Here is a 17,196-nt window from a genome sequence, read left to right as displayed (position 1 = left end):
GCTGTATCTCCTTTCTTATATCAAGTATACTTTAAAATTTTTTAGTGGTTTCCTTAGAGTTTGCAGTGTACGTTTTTAACTGAGTCCACTTTCAAAAGGCATGATGGACTTCATGTTGGGTGCAGGTTCCTTAGAACAGAATATTCCTGATTCTCCCCTCCCAGGCCTTCTGTCGTTACTGTCATTTATTTCCCTTGTCCTTGTTATATAAGCGTCCAATACATTAATACTATTACTTTAAACAGTTTTCTTTTAGATCAGTTAAGAATAGGACAAATAAAAGATTTTATTTACCTCCATTTATTCCTTCTCCAGCTCCCTTTCTTTCTTTATGTAGGTCCGAGTTTCTGACCTATATCATTTTTGTTCTTTCTGAAGAACTTCTTTTAGCATTTCTTGCTGGGAAGTCATGCTGGTGATGAATTCTGTCAGTTTTTGTTTGTCTGAGAAAGTCTGTATCAATCCTTTCCTTTTGAAAAATAGTTTCATTGACTATTCTAGGTTGACGGTTTTGTCTTTCAACGCTTTAAATATTTCACTCCACTCTCTTGCTGTCATAGTTTCTGACGACAAGTCCAGTGTAATTCTTATCTTTAGTCCTTGGTAGGTAAGGTGGGTTTTTTATGTTTTTGTTCTTTTCCCCCCTCTGGCTTCTTTTAAGATTTTCTATATCTTTGATTTTCTTCAGTTTGAATATGATACACCTAGGTGTGATTTTTGGGTATTTCTCATGCTTGGTGTTCTCTGAGCTTCTTGGATCTGTGACTTGGTGTATGTTACTAATTTTGGAAAATCCTTGGTCATTATTACTTCAAGTATTTGTTCTCTCTTTCTTCTATCTGGTGTTCCAGTTACATGTATATGATACCTCTTGAAATTGTCCCACCACTCTTGGATATTCTGTTCTCTTCTAGGTCTTTTTTTTTCATTGTTCTTTGCATTTCTGTTTGGGATGCTTCCATTGACCTCTCTCAGCTCACTGATCATTCCCTCAGCTGCGTCCTGTCGGCTGACGAACCTGTCAAAGGCGCTCTTTATTTCTATTACGGTATTTTTGATTTCTAGCATTTCTTTCTTATTTTTTTCCTAGCATTTCCATCTCTCTGCTTACATTACTTTCTTTACTGGCATGTTTTCTACTTTTCCCCGTAACCTATTAATCAGTTATTTTAAATTCCCTGCCTGACAATTTGAACATCTGTGGTATCTCAGTCTGATTCTGTTGCTTGCTTTGTCTCTTCAGACTGCTTTTCTTGCCTTTTAGCACGCCTTGTACTTTTTTGTTGATAGCCAGGCATGGTGTATTGGTTAATGGGGACTCAGTAAATAGGCCGTTCGTTAATGTGAGTTTTTAGGTTCATCTGGCCAGGAGTTGGGCTGTGCCTAACGTTTTCTGTAGCTGTGGGGCTACTGGAGGCTGCAAGTTCTTTGAGTGACCTTGGTTTCTCCCCACCTTCGTCTTTGGGCTTCCTTAAGAACGCCTCCTCAGAGGCTGTGTTTTGTGGCTCTTTTTGTTGTAATCCACTCCCCCCCCCCCCACAAATTAACTGATTAATTTTTTTGAATCTTTAAAATCACAAATAGGTCTGGCATCTTGTTTCCCTTGCTGCCCGACTCTCAGATCTTCTTCATCAGCCTGCGGAACTCTTCCTTTTTCAGGGACATGGACACCATCCCCAGTTATTCTGATATCCTTGTTTTTACTGTTGTGGTTGTGGAATCAGAGCAGCTGAATTTGATACAGTCAGTGTCATTTCCTTCAAGAATTAACTCATCTTTCTGGGCTTGAGATATTGAACAAGCAACATGTGGCCTCATCCGAGCCCTGCGGATGTATTTTTCACCCTGGAAATTTCGGATTTCAACCAGAGACCCACTGTCCCGAATAACAACGCTGAAGGGGAGGTGAGCATCTACAGGCCTCCTCTGGTAATGGAAGCCAGTGGTCACGTTCTGTACGTGACAACAGACAGTGCCGGTTGCAGCCAGCTCCTTTCATTTCCCCATCATTGTCAACCCGAAGCCTCTTCTTTTTCTTCCCCAGTAGACCAGTTCTACGCTGATGTGATTGAAGTTCCTCCGCAGGGTTCCTCGGGGCCCTTCACAGTAACTGCGTCCCTTCAGTGTGACGTCCATGTTTTCTGGAATGTCAACAGTCTGGTTGCTGAGAACGGTGTCCTTGCTCTAGATGCGGTAAAGAGGCTGTAATGCACTTCTATTATACCGATGCCCGGTTGGTGTGGGGAAGGGAAAGGATTCGATAATGATATGATTAAGGCTCAGTCTTTCAGTTGGCTTGTGTCCTTGGGCTTATGACCTTCCTAAAGGTTTCTTGGGTTTCTCCTCTGGTAGGCGGGACAGGAGGGGCAGAGGGAGCTGGAGTGGGCGGGATGGGCTTCTCCACCTGTGGGCTAAGGCCTTGGAGAATGAGCCTTTGTTTTGGAGAACTAGAATGCTCTGAGAGCATTTCACAATGCCAAGACGAGGTCATTCTTGGCTCTTCACCCTGAGAACCTGGTGAACTACACATGAAAGTGGGAGGGCTCCCCTAAGACCGCAGCCCCCAGGAGTTTCTCACTCTCAAGCTAGTCCACATGCAGCCTCCAACCATTTGTCAGAATTACTCTTTAAGTGTTCCCACCAGTTACAGGCTCCAGCGCTTCTGCTCCAGCTCAGCAGATCACGGCGGTGATCCTCTGTGCTCACCTGGGTCTCCATATTTCAGGGTCCTGGTTTGCCCTGAGACCTCAGTTCTCTGATGGTCCAAGAAAAATTGTCACTTTTTAATTGCTCTCCTATCCTGCCGCCAATTGAAGGGGCTGGTTTAGTCACGTTGTCATCAAATGTCCAGATAATTTCAAAAACTGAGACTTGAAGAGAAAAATCACAGATCTTTTCAATCAGCAACACTACTTCTCTGTTGTAACATGACGTTGTGGTTCTCTGATGTCCCTCAGCCTTTTCTTCTTAACAAACTAGATATGGATTCTGTAGTTTAGCTCTTAACTTTGAAAGTGTCAAGTGTATGTGTATGGGATGGATGGGGGTCTCGAGCCCCTTCCTAATCTCCATCACTGTCTTGTGGCCTCTCCTTATTCTTAGGTAGGCAGACCTGATGTTTTCTCAATCTTATGCAAAATGTTCCCCAGTGCAAATCAAATCACCCCCCTCCCGCCCCAGTCTGTGTGCTTAATCATTCGGCTCCCCTAAGCTGCTGCTTGGTGGCACCTCCTTTATCCAGGATACAGATTTCAGGCCCCGTCTGTCGTCTGGAATTCAAAAGCAAACCCCTAAGGAAGCAAGAGTTTTGAGCTAGCCAAAAGAGTAATTGCTATAAAAACTCATACAACCTCTCTCCCTTCTTCTCCTGATGCCACTAAGTGGGGTAGATCAAGGTGTTTCTTGGGCTGGGAGCAGTTGGCACCTAGGTAGGGGGAGGAGGGCATCTGGGGGGCGGGGAGCGGGCAGTGGTAGCAACAGGACAGTTGGTCAGGTGAGTAAATATATTAGGAATAATGGAAGCCGGGCTTGTCAGTGTTGGAGAAGATAATTGCAAATGTGGAAAGAAAGTGGAATGAACACTGGTTTTGGATTGTAATTGGAGATTGTGGTGGTTTGAAGCTGTATGTACCCCCAGAAAAGCATGTTCTTATATCTGAACCATTCCTGTGGGTGTGAACCCATTGTAAGTAGGAATTTTTGAGGAGGCTCCTTCAGTTAAGGTGTGGCCCAACAACTTCAGGATGGATCTTGTTCCTATTACTGGAGTCCTTTATAGGTGGAATGAAAATCAGACAGAGAGGGAGAGAGAGCCGTGGAAGCAAGACGCTGAACATCAACAGAACCCAGAGGAGAAGAGAGAGACCATGAGATGCTGCCATCTGACAGGCTCAGCACCAAGATCGCCGGCAGCCGGCACCAGACGCCACAGTCTCCGGGAAGAAAGTGTTGCCTTGTGATGCCTGATGTGGACTCTTTTCCCAGCCTCGAACCGTGAGCGAATAAATTCCCCCTTTTTTTTTTAAACTCAGCCCATTTTATGATATTTGCTTAAACAGCCTGGGAAACTAAAACAGAAGTATTGGTGTGGACTCAATTTGTTTCTATAGAGACGCGAGTATACGTGTGTGTATGTCTTCATACATATACCCAGACATATATTCCTTGGCTCTGCTCACTGGGAGGGCCTGGGAGCACCCTAGTAGCAATAAGCACACACAGTTTTCAGATCTTGGCTTCTGAAAACCATTTCCCATTGAAAGGAACCAGGACTCTTTGGAGAAATGGTTGGTCCCGGGGCTGAGGCAAGAAAAGTACAAGTGGAGCTTGGAATAACTTATGGTGCCAGAAAGCAAAAAGAATGATGGAGAAGGTCAAAGGACACCGAAACCAGCTTGAAGGGGGCTCCCTCTGGTCAAATCTGGGACAATTTGACAATCAAAATAAATAGTGATACAGATCAGTAAAGGATGGTAACCTAGTGAGTGAAGTAGGAGACCACGAGACCAAACTGATACAATTAAAGGAATAAATTGAACGGTTGACGAGGAAGGGGATATTTGCGGTTTCACAGTACTTCTCAAAGCACTTTGCAAAGGGAAAAAGAATTAACAAAGGGAAAAAGGAGTAACTTTGCAGTACTGAAGCCCACATGACCGAAGTGAAATTAACAGAAACTGACGGGAGAAATCGAAGTTGTCTGGCACGCGATAGGCTGCGGCGAAAGGAACACGCATCGCTTCTGTGGTCCTTGCCAAAGACTTGTAACCTGACTCTAACCAGAAGCAAACAGCGGACAAACCCAAACTGAGGGACGTTCTGCAGAATAACAGGGCTGTCATCTTCAAAAGTGTCAAGGTCACAAAAGTCAAAGGAAAACTGAGAAATGACTCTAGACTGATACAAAATAAAGAGGCCTGTTAACTAAACGCAACGTGTGATTCTGAGCTGAATCCGTTGTAGCAAAAAGCCTTATTGGGGTGCTTGTCAACATTTGAATGGGATTTGAGGATCAGGTGGTAAGAATGTATTGATGTTAATTTTCTGATTTTGATGTTTGTACTGTGATTATGTAGGAGGATGTCCTTGTTCATAGGAAAAATACAAGACAGTATTTGGGTGGGGTGGGTTTTAGGTCAGTAACTTACTCCCTGATGATTCTTTGCCTTGAACCTTCAACTTTGTTTTAAGTTTGAGATTGTTAAAAACAAAAAACCCACAAATGCATATATACTACTTTCTGAGTCCACCTTTGGTCCTTATTTGGTGTCTGTTGGTTAAGGAATGTGTGTAAAGTTAAGAAGTGAGGGGCTCAATGTACATTCCGTGGCAATAGAAGATTGGAGCAAATGCTGCTTTTTTTTTTTTTTTTTTTTTTTTTTGCCTGCCATTGATTTATGATGTTCTCCATCACAGCAGGATGACAATTCTTTACACGATGTGCTTTATGGTTTGTGAAGGACTTTGATATGTTTTCCTGTTTGTTCCTCCTTCTGGAGGAGGCAGGGGTTATACTTCCCATATTTGTGATGGTATCATGATGACCAAACTCATAATAATGGTCACCACTTACATGGAACGTCCTGCGGGCCAGGCAGTAATTGACTTGAGTACCCCTGATTACCCTGTGACATAGCTATGCTGCGAGGATTCCGTTTTACAGATGAGGAAACCAGGGCACAGAGACGTTAAGTACTTGCCCAAGGTCACACAGCTCAAAAGTGTTGCAGCTAGATTCAAACTCGAGAGAGCCTTGCTCATGTTTGCTGGCCCCGTGTTGAGCCGCTGAGAAATAAAAACACGAAGCTGGGTTAAGTGATTTTGTCCATGGCCATTGGTTCACGTATTCATTGATTCAATATGTCCGTGCTGAGTGCCCGTAAATGCCAGGCCCTGGCGGAGGTGTTGGGGAAATGGGCATGGGCAGCCAGAGCACTTGGCCTCGTGGCACCTGAGTCTTGTGGCAGTGAGTGGAAGAGCTGGCCGTGAGGTGCAGACTGCGCTGCCTCGGAGCCGGGGAGCGGGTGGCTGCCCACTGCCCAGGCACCTGGCCGGAGCCCCTGCTCAGTGCATGTCTCTCTGCTTTTGCAGGTCGCCTGGTGGGAGCGCTGGACGCAGTGCTGGATTCCAACGCCCGGGTTGCTCCGTTCCGAATTCTGCTTCAAGTTCCCGGCTCCCAGGTTTATTCTCCCATTGCATGTGGTGAGTTACTGACTGGATCAGACGTGTACTGGGCCGTAGCCACTGGTGAGTCTTGTTCCAGTCGGAACATTCCAGACCTCAAGGTCTAAGCATGCTGCGCACCTGCATGTCCTTGAAGCTGAAGGTAACCCCTTTTAGGACCTCATCTGCTTTTGTGAGCTGTTTTTGTTCTTTAAAAAACAAACAAACATTAAAAGCACTTAAAGGCTGACGTTTCGGGCAACTTAGATTGTGCACATCAGGCTTCTGTCTCGTGTGGGTTCCTGGGGACTTGTTTACTGTTAAGAACGAGATGAGGCATTTCCTTCTTCGTCCTGTTCCTGACATGACAAATGTGTTCCTGGTGTGCACACGTTGTCACGGTGGTGGGCGCTGTTTGAACAAGGGTGGGCCTCACCCCTGCTCCCCCTTTGGACTGAGAGGGGATTGGCTTGTGAGGCCCTGGGGGAGCTCAGCAGCCACAGGTCAGCCTCTCCATTGGGGTTTCCGTCCCCCCTGCGGGGCACCCCCGTGCGCTTCCTGTGGCTTGGACACTGCTGGGGCCGGGAATCCTGACATCCAGAGAGGCCCCTTCCACCATGAAACACATCCGAAATGTGTCTTTTCAATCACACAAGTGATAAATGCTCACCTTCCAAAAACAAAAAATAGTTAAGGAGTAGAAATCACCTGTAACTCCATATCTGGTGCTAATCATTTTTCCCATGTACACAGAGAGGTTTTTTAGATTTGTTTTTTTCTCTTAACCTTTTATTAGTGACCGTGAACTTTCAGCATTACCTCACAGTTTGTAATGTTGGATTTTACCTCCTTCCCCCCAGAAAAATAACAGAAAGGTGCAAAAGACAAAAGTTCTCATCTATATCCCACTGTCCAGTATTAACCATTGTTAACATCTTGGCATGTTTGTTTTCTTTTGCTTTTTTAAAATTTAGATACATCATTCTGGGTTTGTATAGAATGACAAAGATGTTGCATGCTCGATAAAAGGAAATTGGTTAACACAAAACCAAGAAGAAAATATCTGTTGCCCCAAATCCTAGTCACCCAAGTAATCTCTTTTCATGTTAGGTGAATGTTGTTTCAGACAACTTTCTAAGGCACAGGATAGTTAGGAAGGTGGATAGAAATACTTTATAAAAACGAACTCCTCTACCATTGCTGTTTTATAATAGGAGTATTAAGTTTACTTGATTTCAGTAAAAGGAAAGAAGCTGAAGTAAAGTCAAAGAAATGTTATACTGCAAATAAGTGTTTCTGTAATACAAGAGGCATTTCTTTCTAAAGGGTTCATTCAAGGTTAAGAGATTTTGAAAACATTACAAGGTTAGAACTGTGGCTTCTTAAAAACAATGTTTCAGTTCTGACAGTTAATTGACAAGGACAAGCAGTGCCCTGCTCTCTCCCTTCCTTCTCCGTCTCTCATTTTTTAAAGTTTTATTATTAAGTTTACATTATAATTCCCATTCTGTTCTATAACCAGCTTTTATGACATCGTCGGGCTCAGTTATTTACTTAAACAGATTTAATGCTTCATATGACTTTTCCACTCCAGAATCGTTATTTTGGTTCATCTCTTAATTGGCTGGACTTCCTGTTTTCCCCCAGTCATGTCTCCTGAGTGTGGTCTTCTCTGATTGGTTTCATGTTTGCCTCTTGCTTTTGGACTTGAGTGACCCCTGGGCTGTGTATGAGTCCTGGGCCACCGACTAGAGCTTGATGGCAGTTACTCCGGGATCTTTTATTTTGCGTTAATCGCAGCACTAGGAGACATCTAAAGTGAGTCTGACTTTTTCCTGTGTTAAGGGGTTTGCTTTTTCTGCATATAATTCTGATTTTATCATTGAAGTTTAATAACTTGATTAGAATCTACTGTAGCCTTGAGCATGCTGTGTTAAATTTTTCTAGAACATGATGTGCTCTCAGTTTGCAGATAGATTTCTTTCATTGTTTCAGGAAATTTTCTTATTACATCAGTTTTTGGTATGTATTATATTTTAAAAGTTCATCTTATGTTCCATTTGTTGAATTTTCCACGTTAAAGTCACCAGTGATCTTTAGGTTGTATCGTTGTCTGCTTTTCATTGTTGTCTGCCTGTTGTCGTCTGTCTGTTTTGTGTTTAGGCTCCATCATGTTCACCACCCTTTTCTCTTAGTCAGTAATTGAGTTTTCAGTAGTATGTTCTGTACCTTGCTGTTTTTAATTATTTATTGATTCAGCTGTGATGTTGTTTTGATTCATTTTCTTAGGTCTCCAATCTCCCTTTTCATCTCACTCTGTTATTTCATCAGGTCTCCTTTGAGCTCTTGTCTTTTTTGGGTTCATATTATTGTTTTGGAGCCTGAGCATTTGTGAGATTTTCCTTTCCTTCTTTGAGTGCTCTGTTTTCTAAGACTGAAGTGTCTTTGAACACTTCGTTCCTCGGTTCTTCCTCTCTTGCTGCCGAGCACTTGCTTGGATGCCGGGCGCTTTCTCTCGTCTCCTCCTGCTGGGCATCATTTTCCTCGACGTTCGTTTGCACTAACGTAGTCAGGGTGACTTTTTTTTCTTAATTCCTATCTTATCCATGACTAGTTTATTATTCTCACTAATCTGTAGTTTGAGGGGTGAGTATTTTTCCTTTAGTCCATTTCCTATAACCTGGGGAAATGGCTGGGGGTGGGGGCGAGGGGGACACGCTTATTCTTGGTTGGAATCCCTGGGCTCTTTTCTCTCTCCTGAGAACGTAAGTGTTCTGTTCTGAGGGTTCACCCCTCCGAGTTGGAGAGGGGATGTATATTCTGTTCGTGAGGGTGACCCCTTGGGCTTCAGATGGCACCTCGATTCCATATGTCACCCTCTAGCCTTTGTATCATCACCCAGTACTAATTGAACACCTACTGCGTTCTAGGCCCTCTTCTAAGCACTGGGGACATGGTGGTGAGCAAGACTGACACATTCCAGCTGTCATGGAACTTACATCCTAGTCAGAGAGACCAGATACAAGTCAGCACGGGTGATTTAAGGTCAGAGTGAGAGTTTTGGGGACAAATATAGCAGGTAAGGGATTGGAGAGTAGGGGTGGAGGGGAGAGTGCTGACTCAGGTAAGCCCGTGAGCCAAGCTTCTCCAAGAAGTTGGCGTTCTAGCAGAGGCCTGAATGACATGCAGGACTAGTTGGTGCAGAGGAGTAGAAGAGCTTTTTTAAGCAGCGGAAACAGCAAGGGGAAAGCCCTGAGGTGGGAATGAGGTTGGTACATTTGAGGAATAGTGCGGTGGTGGAGGGGTGAGGAAAAGTCTGCTTTGTGGGGTCCAGTGCGAGAGGGGGGGCTGTAGGCCCTGAGTCCACCCAGGCTGCTGTGGCCGGAGCACGCTGGGCCTTGGGGGCCGCGGTAAGCGGCCGCGGTTGGAGGGTTTGAGCAGGAGATGACGGCTCCGGTCACAGCTGCATGGGTGACAGACGCTGGGCAGCAAGTGTGGGAACGGGGAGGTGGTCATGGCCTGGGGTGATGGGGCTTGGATTTGGGTGGTGACGGTGGAGGGTGAGGTCAGGTTTGGCTTCTGATTTGCAGACAGAGAAACACGACTGTCTTCCTGCTGGACTGGACGTGGGGTATGAGAGGGAGGATCATATTCCCTTCCTCCCCTTTCCCTGCTCCACTTTCCCCAGACCAGAGAGTCGTCTCGCTCTAGATTTGGGCTCTTATTGAGAATATTTGGGTTTTGTCTCCTCACTGGTCTGTCTTCTGGGGAGCCGGCAGGGTGGGGGCGTGGGAGCACATTGCCCCTCTGTTCCCGAATCTGCTCCTCCCCAGAAGTCTACAGTGGCCACTCAGGGCTCCACGGAGACTTGGAGACCTCGGTGAGCAGCGTGGTTCACGATGGCTATGCAGCCTTCGATCCTGTGGCTCTGTCACTGATTACACCAATAGCCCTTTCTTAGATAATTGATTCTGACTTTTCAATATTTAAAAAACTTAAGTGAGCACCCTTGCCCTTAAATTTTTCTGCACACTTCTCAGTCCTCACAGTGCACTCATTTGAGATGTCTGTGGCCTGCGTGTGCCAGACGCCTGCTTGGTGTCCGGGATTCTTGTCGAGTGGGGGAGAGACGGTCTCCCTCCACTGGGCCCTTCCGGGAAACAAAGGGTGACGAGGGCTAGGAAGGCAAGACGGATGGGACGCTGCAAGAGCACATAATGAGGTGGAGCTGCTAGAGCAAAGGGATCTGCGTTTATAATGCCTTCTAAATACACTGCCAGATTGCCCCCTGTGAAGTGTGTGCCACCTTACCCCAGCTCCCACCCCTGCAGGTAGCAGAGGCCTGAGCAGGTTTCACTCCTGGACGCTTCCTTCTTTTGAGCCAAGATCTGCTTGCCTTTGTCTCCACTCCGTTGGAGTTTCGCCTCGGGCCTGACCCTGTCAGGTCTACAGGCGCTTTACCTCCTTCTGTCACCTTGTCCCCAGAAGGTCCTTAGAGTAAGGTGTTCTTCTTTTCATGCAGGTTTTCTTTCATTAAGGAAGAGAGAAGGGCGAGGATATTTCTGTCTCGAGCCCGTGGTATTGATTTGGATGCTGAAGCCTCTTCTGGGAGTTTCTCTGGCATCTTGGCCCTGTGCCGTTGCCTCTGCTGAGTGTAGTATTTCACTGTGTCGTGAGCACTGAGACATGGCCGCTGCCCTGGGGTTCCAGCTTCAGATGAAGCACAAACAAGCCCTGTAGGAAGGGACCGGGCGGCCCGGGTCGTGGTGGGAATGAGAAGCGTGGCGGGAGGGTGACTTACATTTTCACTTGCTTTTGGCTGCTTGCTCTCTTTCCCTTCATCTCCCTTTCCATCTTTTAGTGTCATTTTAAAGTAAAAGTTTTTCCTCCCATCATTTTATTATGAAAACCTTCAAACATACAGAACGTTGAAATAATTACACAGTGAGCACCATAAGCCAAGGGTTTTTATATATTCAATGTGTTTCCACTGATAGCTGTTCTTGCTGATAATCAAATCGTGCCGTCTTCTGCCCATTGGGTTCCCTTCCTGTGACTCGTGTGAGTTTTTGTCTCACCCCATTAATCTTCAAGTGCTTCCGGCAGACGAGGTATAAAACGCTTATCTCACACGTTTCCTGCGTCCTGTCTGTAGCCAGCCATTCCTGGAGGAGCCCCGGCCCTTCTGTGGGGAGTGGCACCAGGGCCTGGGCGGTGGGCTGCCCTGTCACTGCTGCTGAGCTAGGGAGTGCCTCGGAGCTACTTGGAACGAGAGCTTTGAGAAAGCCTCCCATTCAACTGTAAAACCACAGGGTTTTCACTTAAACTGTGATTTTATGTCTGTAGTCTCTTGCACTGAAAATCTTAGTTTCTAACAGCATTCACATAATTATGTATTTTTACATATATAAACGTAGCTATTATATGACAATAATACACACACACACATTGTTTCAAAATAATACCAATATTGTTACTAACAGTAGGAGTACTGAATTTAAGTTTTTGTCCTTAGACTATAATTAGCTAAGGATGTATAGTCAATATACTGTTTAAAATAAATATTTTTCTCTGTGTAGTTATTTCAATAACCTGATAAATAGGTTTACTCAATTAAGAATTTGTTGGGGATTGATTTTTTTTCTCTTACTGTTTTAACTTAATATTCAAAAAATGTAAAACACATTCATCACTAAATCTGTAAAACCTTTAAAATGAGATAATTGTAGAGAAGCCATACTTCCGTCCCTTCTCCCTTCCCTCTGTTACTTCCCCCTACCATAACTGTTTCTTTTTTTTGGCTTACCCTTCCCCTGTTTTATTTTGCAAATATCAAAAAATATATAATAGGTGTGTGTATATATATATATATATATTCTCCCCACTTTTCTTTCACAAAGGTTGCATATATTCTTTTCTGTGTTTTGCCTTTTTAACTTTTCATTAGAGCCTGAAATCACTCCATCTCAGAGTGTAGAGATTATGTTCTTATTTTGGCTTTCATTGCATAGAAGTGCCCTCGTTTATCCAGCCATCCTCCATTGATGGACATTTGTGTTGCTTTCCACCTGTCACCATGACACATAGTGTCTCCATGAATAGCCTGATACTTGCATCAGTTTGTGCTTTTACTGGTGAGTCCTTGGGATAGATTTCTAGAAGTGGGGTTCTATAGATCAAAGGGAAATGCATATGAAGTTTTTTTTTTTTTTTAGATATTCCTAAATTCCTCTCCCTTCATTGGGGTCATATTTTTTAAAATTCCTGTTAGCATTTTTGGAAATGCCTCTTTGCTCAGATTTTCCATTAGATATGTTGTTGAATTTTTGGATTTTTTGCCAATCTGTTAGATAAGATGTGGTGTGTCTGCATAGTTTTAATTTGCATTCCTTTTATTGTGAGGGAGTTGTGCATCTGTCGTATTTAAGGGCTGGTTTCAGAAACTCTTTGTTCATGTCCTTTGGCTGTTTTAAAAAAAAAAGTGTTTACTTTTTCCCCCCTTAATTTTCAGATACTCTTTATAAATTAGGAATGTCTGCTATATATTATATCTGAAGAATCTGAGATTTGAAATTATAGTTTTTTTCCCAGTTTGTCTTTTGGTGACTTTGCTTTTTGCATGTGTGTGTGTGCAAAGTTTTAAAGTTTATTTTATGTTGTAGGATTTGGAACACTTTCTTCTATGGTTTCTGATTTTGAATCATAGTTGGGAAGGTTTCCCCATTCTCAAGGTCATCCATCTTTTCTTCAAGCACTTATAAATTCATTTTTTTTTTTCTTTCAGTATTTTAAAGATGTCACCATATCTTCAGGCTTCCATGGTTTCTAATGAGAAGGCTGCTGTTATTCTTATTTTTATTCCTCTGCAAATACTGTCTCATCTCTTTAGCACTGGTTTTCACCAATTTAATTATGATGTGCTGCATTAGTGTGGTTTTTCTTCATAGCTTTTCTCCTTGTGGTTTACTGACCTTCTTGCATGTGTGTTTATAGTTTTTATCAAATTTGAAAAAAAAATTCAGCCATTAGTTCTTCAAATACTTTTTTTCTGTTCTCTTGCTGCCCCATTTTTTTCTGGGACTCAGTTATACACATTTTAGGCCACTGGTTACTGTTCCAGAGCTCACTGATGCTGTGTTCTTTGTTTCTACTGATCCTTTTATATCTGTGTTTCTTGTTTTAGATAGTTTGTTTTGTCTTTGAATTCACTCATCTTTTCTCTGCACTGTCTAATCTATTTTTTTTTTCAGTTGTCATGTTCCTTTAGTCTTTTTTTTTTTTTTTTTTCATTTTTATTGAGATTGTTCAGATACCATACAATTATCCAAAGATCCAAAGTGTACAATCACTTGCCCCTGGGTACCCTCATACAGCTGTGCATCCATCACAGTTAATTTTTGTTCAATTTTTAGAAACTTTTCATTACTCCAGACAAGAAATAAAGTGAAAGATGAAAAAAGAAAAAAAGAAAAGGAAACTCTAAACCTCCCCTATCCCTAACCAACCCCCCTCAATTGTTGACTCCTAGTATTGATATAGTACGTTTGTTACTGTTTATGAAAAAATGTTGAAATACTACTAACTGTAGTATATAGTTTGCAATAGGTATATAGTTCTTCCCAAATGCCCTTCTATTATTAACTTCTAATTGTATTGTCATACATTTGTTCTGGTTCATGAAGTGATTTCTAGTATTTGTACAGTTGATCATGGACATTGCCCACCATAGGATTCAGTTTTATACATTCCCATCTTTTGACCTCCAACTTTCCTTCTGGTGACATATATGACTCTGAGCTTCCCCTTTCCACCTCATTCACACACCATTCGGCGCTGTTAGTTATTCTCACATCTTGCTACCAACACCCCTGTTCATTTCCAAACATTTAAGTTCATCCTGATTGAACATTCTGCTCATACTAAGCAAGAGCATCTACATTTCTTCCAAAGGCAGGAGGGAGAGTCAAAGAAGGTAGAGAGGCAAAAGAAAGAGGAAGCAAAAAAATGACAGCTAGGAAGCAGCAAAAGGAAAAATAACCTTAAATCAAAGTAGAATAAAGAATCAGACAGTACCACCAATGTCAAGTGTCTAACATGCCTCCCCTATCCCCCCCTCTTATCTGCATTCACCTTGGTATATCACCTTTGCTACATTAAAGGAAGCATAATACAATGATTCTGTTAGTTACGGTCTCTAGTTTATGTTGATTGCATCCCTCCCCCAATGCCTCCCCATTTTTAACACCTTGCAAGGTTGACATTTGCTTGTTCTCCCTCATAAAAGAACATATTTGTACATTTTATCACAATTGTTGAATACTCTAGATTTCACCAAGTTACACAGTCCCAGTAGTTATCTTTCCTCCTTTCTTGTGGTGTCTCACATGCTCCCCATCTTTCTCTCTCAACTGTATTCATAGTTACCTTTGTTCAGTGTACTTACATTGTTGTGCTACCATCTCCCAAAATTGTGTTCCAAACCACACACTCCTGTCTTCTATCACCCTGTAGTGCTCCCTTTAGTATTTCCTGTAGGGCAGGTGTCTTGTTCACAAAGTCTCTCATTGTCTGTTTGTCAGAAAATATTTTGAGCTCTCCCTCATATTTGAAGGACAGCTTTGCTGGATACAGGATTCTTGGTTGGTGGTTTTTCTCTTTCAGTATCTTAAATATATCATACCACTTCCTTCTTGCCTCCATGGTTTCTGCTGAGAGATCCGCACATAGTCTTATGAAGCTTCCTTTGTATGTAATGGATCACTTTTCTCTTGCTGCTTTCAGGATTCTCTCTTTGTCTTTGACATTTGATAATCTGATTATTAAGTGTCTTGGCGTAGGCCTATTCAGATCTATCCTGTTTGGAGTACGCTGCGCTTCTTGGATCTGTAATTTTATGTCTTTCATAAGAGATGGGAAATTTTCATTAATTATTTCCTTTATTATTGCTTCTGCCCCCTTTCCCTTCTCTTCTCCTTCTGGGACACCAATGATATGTACTTTATTGTACTTTGTTTCATCCTTGAGTTCCCGGAGATGTTGCTCATATTTTTTCATTCTTTTCTCCATCTGCTCCTTTGCGTGTAGGCTTTCAGGTGTTTTGTTCTCCAGTTCCTGAGTGTTTTCTTCTGCCTCTTGAGATCTGCTGTTGTATGTTTCCATTGTGTCTTTTGTCTCTTGTGTTGTGCCTTTCATTTCCATAGATTCTACTAGTAGGTTTTTTGAACTTTTGATTTCTGCCGTATACATGTCCAGTGCTTCCTTTACAGCCTCTATCTCTTTTGCAATATCTTCTCTAAACTTTTTGAATTGATTTAGCGTTAGTTGTTTTAATTCCTGTATCTCAGTTGAAGTGTATGTTTGTTCCTTTGACTGGGCCATAACTTTGTTTTTCTTAGTGTAGGTTGTAATTTTCTGTTGTCTAGGCATGGTTTCCTTGGTTATCCAAATCAGGTTTTCCCAGACCAGAACAGGCTCAGGTCCCAGAGGGAAGAAATATTCAGTATCTGGTTTCCCTGTGGGTGTGTCTTAGAAAATTGCTCCACCCTTTGATGTCTCGGGTCACTGTGCTTTTCTGCCCAGCAGGTGACGCCTGTTAGCCTATAATTCTTGACTGGTGTGAGGAGGTATGGCCATGTTCCGCCAGGCTCTGGGGTCTGGTTCTGAATGGAAAGGGCCCCACCCCTTTCCTCCTAGAGAAGACAGACCCCTCAGGTGGAGGTCATTAGCATTTCAATGGTCTCGCTCTCTGCTTTTGCTGTCTCCACCCTTCCCAGAGTCACAGCCCTGGAAACTGAAAATGACTGGGGCTTTCTCCACTGAGCCAGAAAAGAAACAGATAGTCCCCTTCAGACCCAGTCCAAGGCAACCCTCCGGCTCTCCCAGGTCAGTCGTCACCCAAAGCCTCTGTCTGTTTTTTGGGGCTGCGTACCTGTAGTGAGCAGTTCACACTCTCTACTTAAAACCCCAGTTGGAGCTCAGCTGAGCTGTATTCGCTTGCTGGGAGAGAGCTTTTCTCTGACACCACACGGCTCTGCAGCTCGGGCTATGGGGGAGGGGGTCTCCCGACCTGGTTCTGCAGGTTTTACTTACAGATTTTATGCTGTGTTCTCGGGCATTCCTCCCAATTCAGGTTGGTGTATGATGAATGGATGGTCTCGTTTGTTCCCCCTGCAGTTATTCTGGATTATTTACTAGTTGTTTCTGGTTTTTTGTAGTTGTTCCAGGGGGACTACTTAGCTTCCACTCCTCTCTATGCCGCCATCTTGCCCGAGAGCCCTAATCTATTTTTAATCTAATCCAATGTATTTTTCATTTCAGATACTATATTTTTCATCTTTAAAAGTTTGAATTGGGTCTTTTTTATATCTTTCATTTATCTCTTCACCATGCGCCTGCTTTCTTTTACCTTTTTTGAACATGTGGAGTGTATTTATAATAGCTGTTTTAATGTCCTTGTCGACTGATCTGTCAATTCTGGGTCTGTTTCTATTGATTCATTTTTCTTTTGGCTATAGGTCAGATTTTCCTGCTTCTTTGTGTGCCTGGTAATTTTTGAGTGGATGCTAGACATTTTGAGTTTTCCATTGTTGGGTGCTGTTTTGTTTTTTTTTTTTTTCTTTAAACTAAATTTTTATTATTCCTTTACATGTTTTTGGGGATTTGTTCTGGAATGTAGTTAAGTTACTTGGAATCACGTCAGTTATTTTGAGGCTTGCTTTTAGGCTTTTTTAGGACTAATTTGGTGTCACTACTGAGGCAGTGTCCTTCCTGGGGACTCTACTCAATGCCCATGTATTAGGATGTCTTTCTACTCCAGCCTTTGAGAACACTAATTGTTCCCAGCTTCATGAGAGCTCTAAAGATGTTCTCCTTGCTCCTTCTGAGGGTTCTTCCTCTGGCCTCGGAGATTTCCTCACATGCTTGTGCATGTCATTACTTAACCAAAAAGATGTGAGGGCCCCCTGCAGAGGTCCAGAGCTGGTCTCTTCTCTGGCACTCAGTCCCACAAATTCCGGCTCTGTTCACCTCCTGGAA

At 43.1% G+C, this 17,196-nt stretch overlaps 1 protein-coding gene across 3 annotated transcripts in view; it reads left to right on the top strand.

The window, feature by feature from the left end:
- TBC1D8 (TBC1 domain family member 8) overlaps positions 1-17,196 on the top strand; it is a 101,068-nt gene that overhangs the window by 31,361 nt on the left and 52,511 nt on the right. For all 3 annotated transcript variants that reach the window (XR_005212295.1, XM_037806419.1, XM_037806420.1), the window contains exon 2: positions 6,091-6,201. Coding sequence is in view for 2 of the 3 variants with exons in the window: in XM_037806419.1 (XP_037662347.1) it covers positions 6,091-6,201 (111 nt within the window). In the remaining variant the exon portion in view is untranslated. The remainder of the gene's footprint in view (positions 1-6,090; positions 6,202-17,196) is intronic.

This window comes from Choloepus didactylus, chromosome 17, assembly GCF_015220235.1.
Source record: "Choloepus didactylus isolate mChoDid1 chromosome 17, mChoDid1.pri, whole genome shotgun sequence".
Classification (NCBI taxonomy): Eukaryota; Metazoa; Chordata; class Mammalia; order Pilosa; family Megalonychidae; genus Choloepus; species Choloepus didactylus.
The sequence above is the reverse complement of the archived record's forward strand: the minus strand, read 5'-3'. Positions and strand labels throughout refer to the sequence as shown.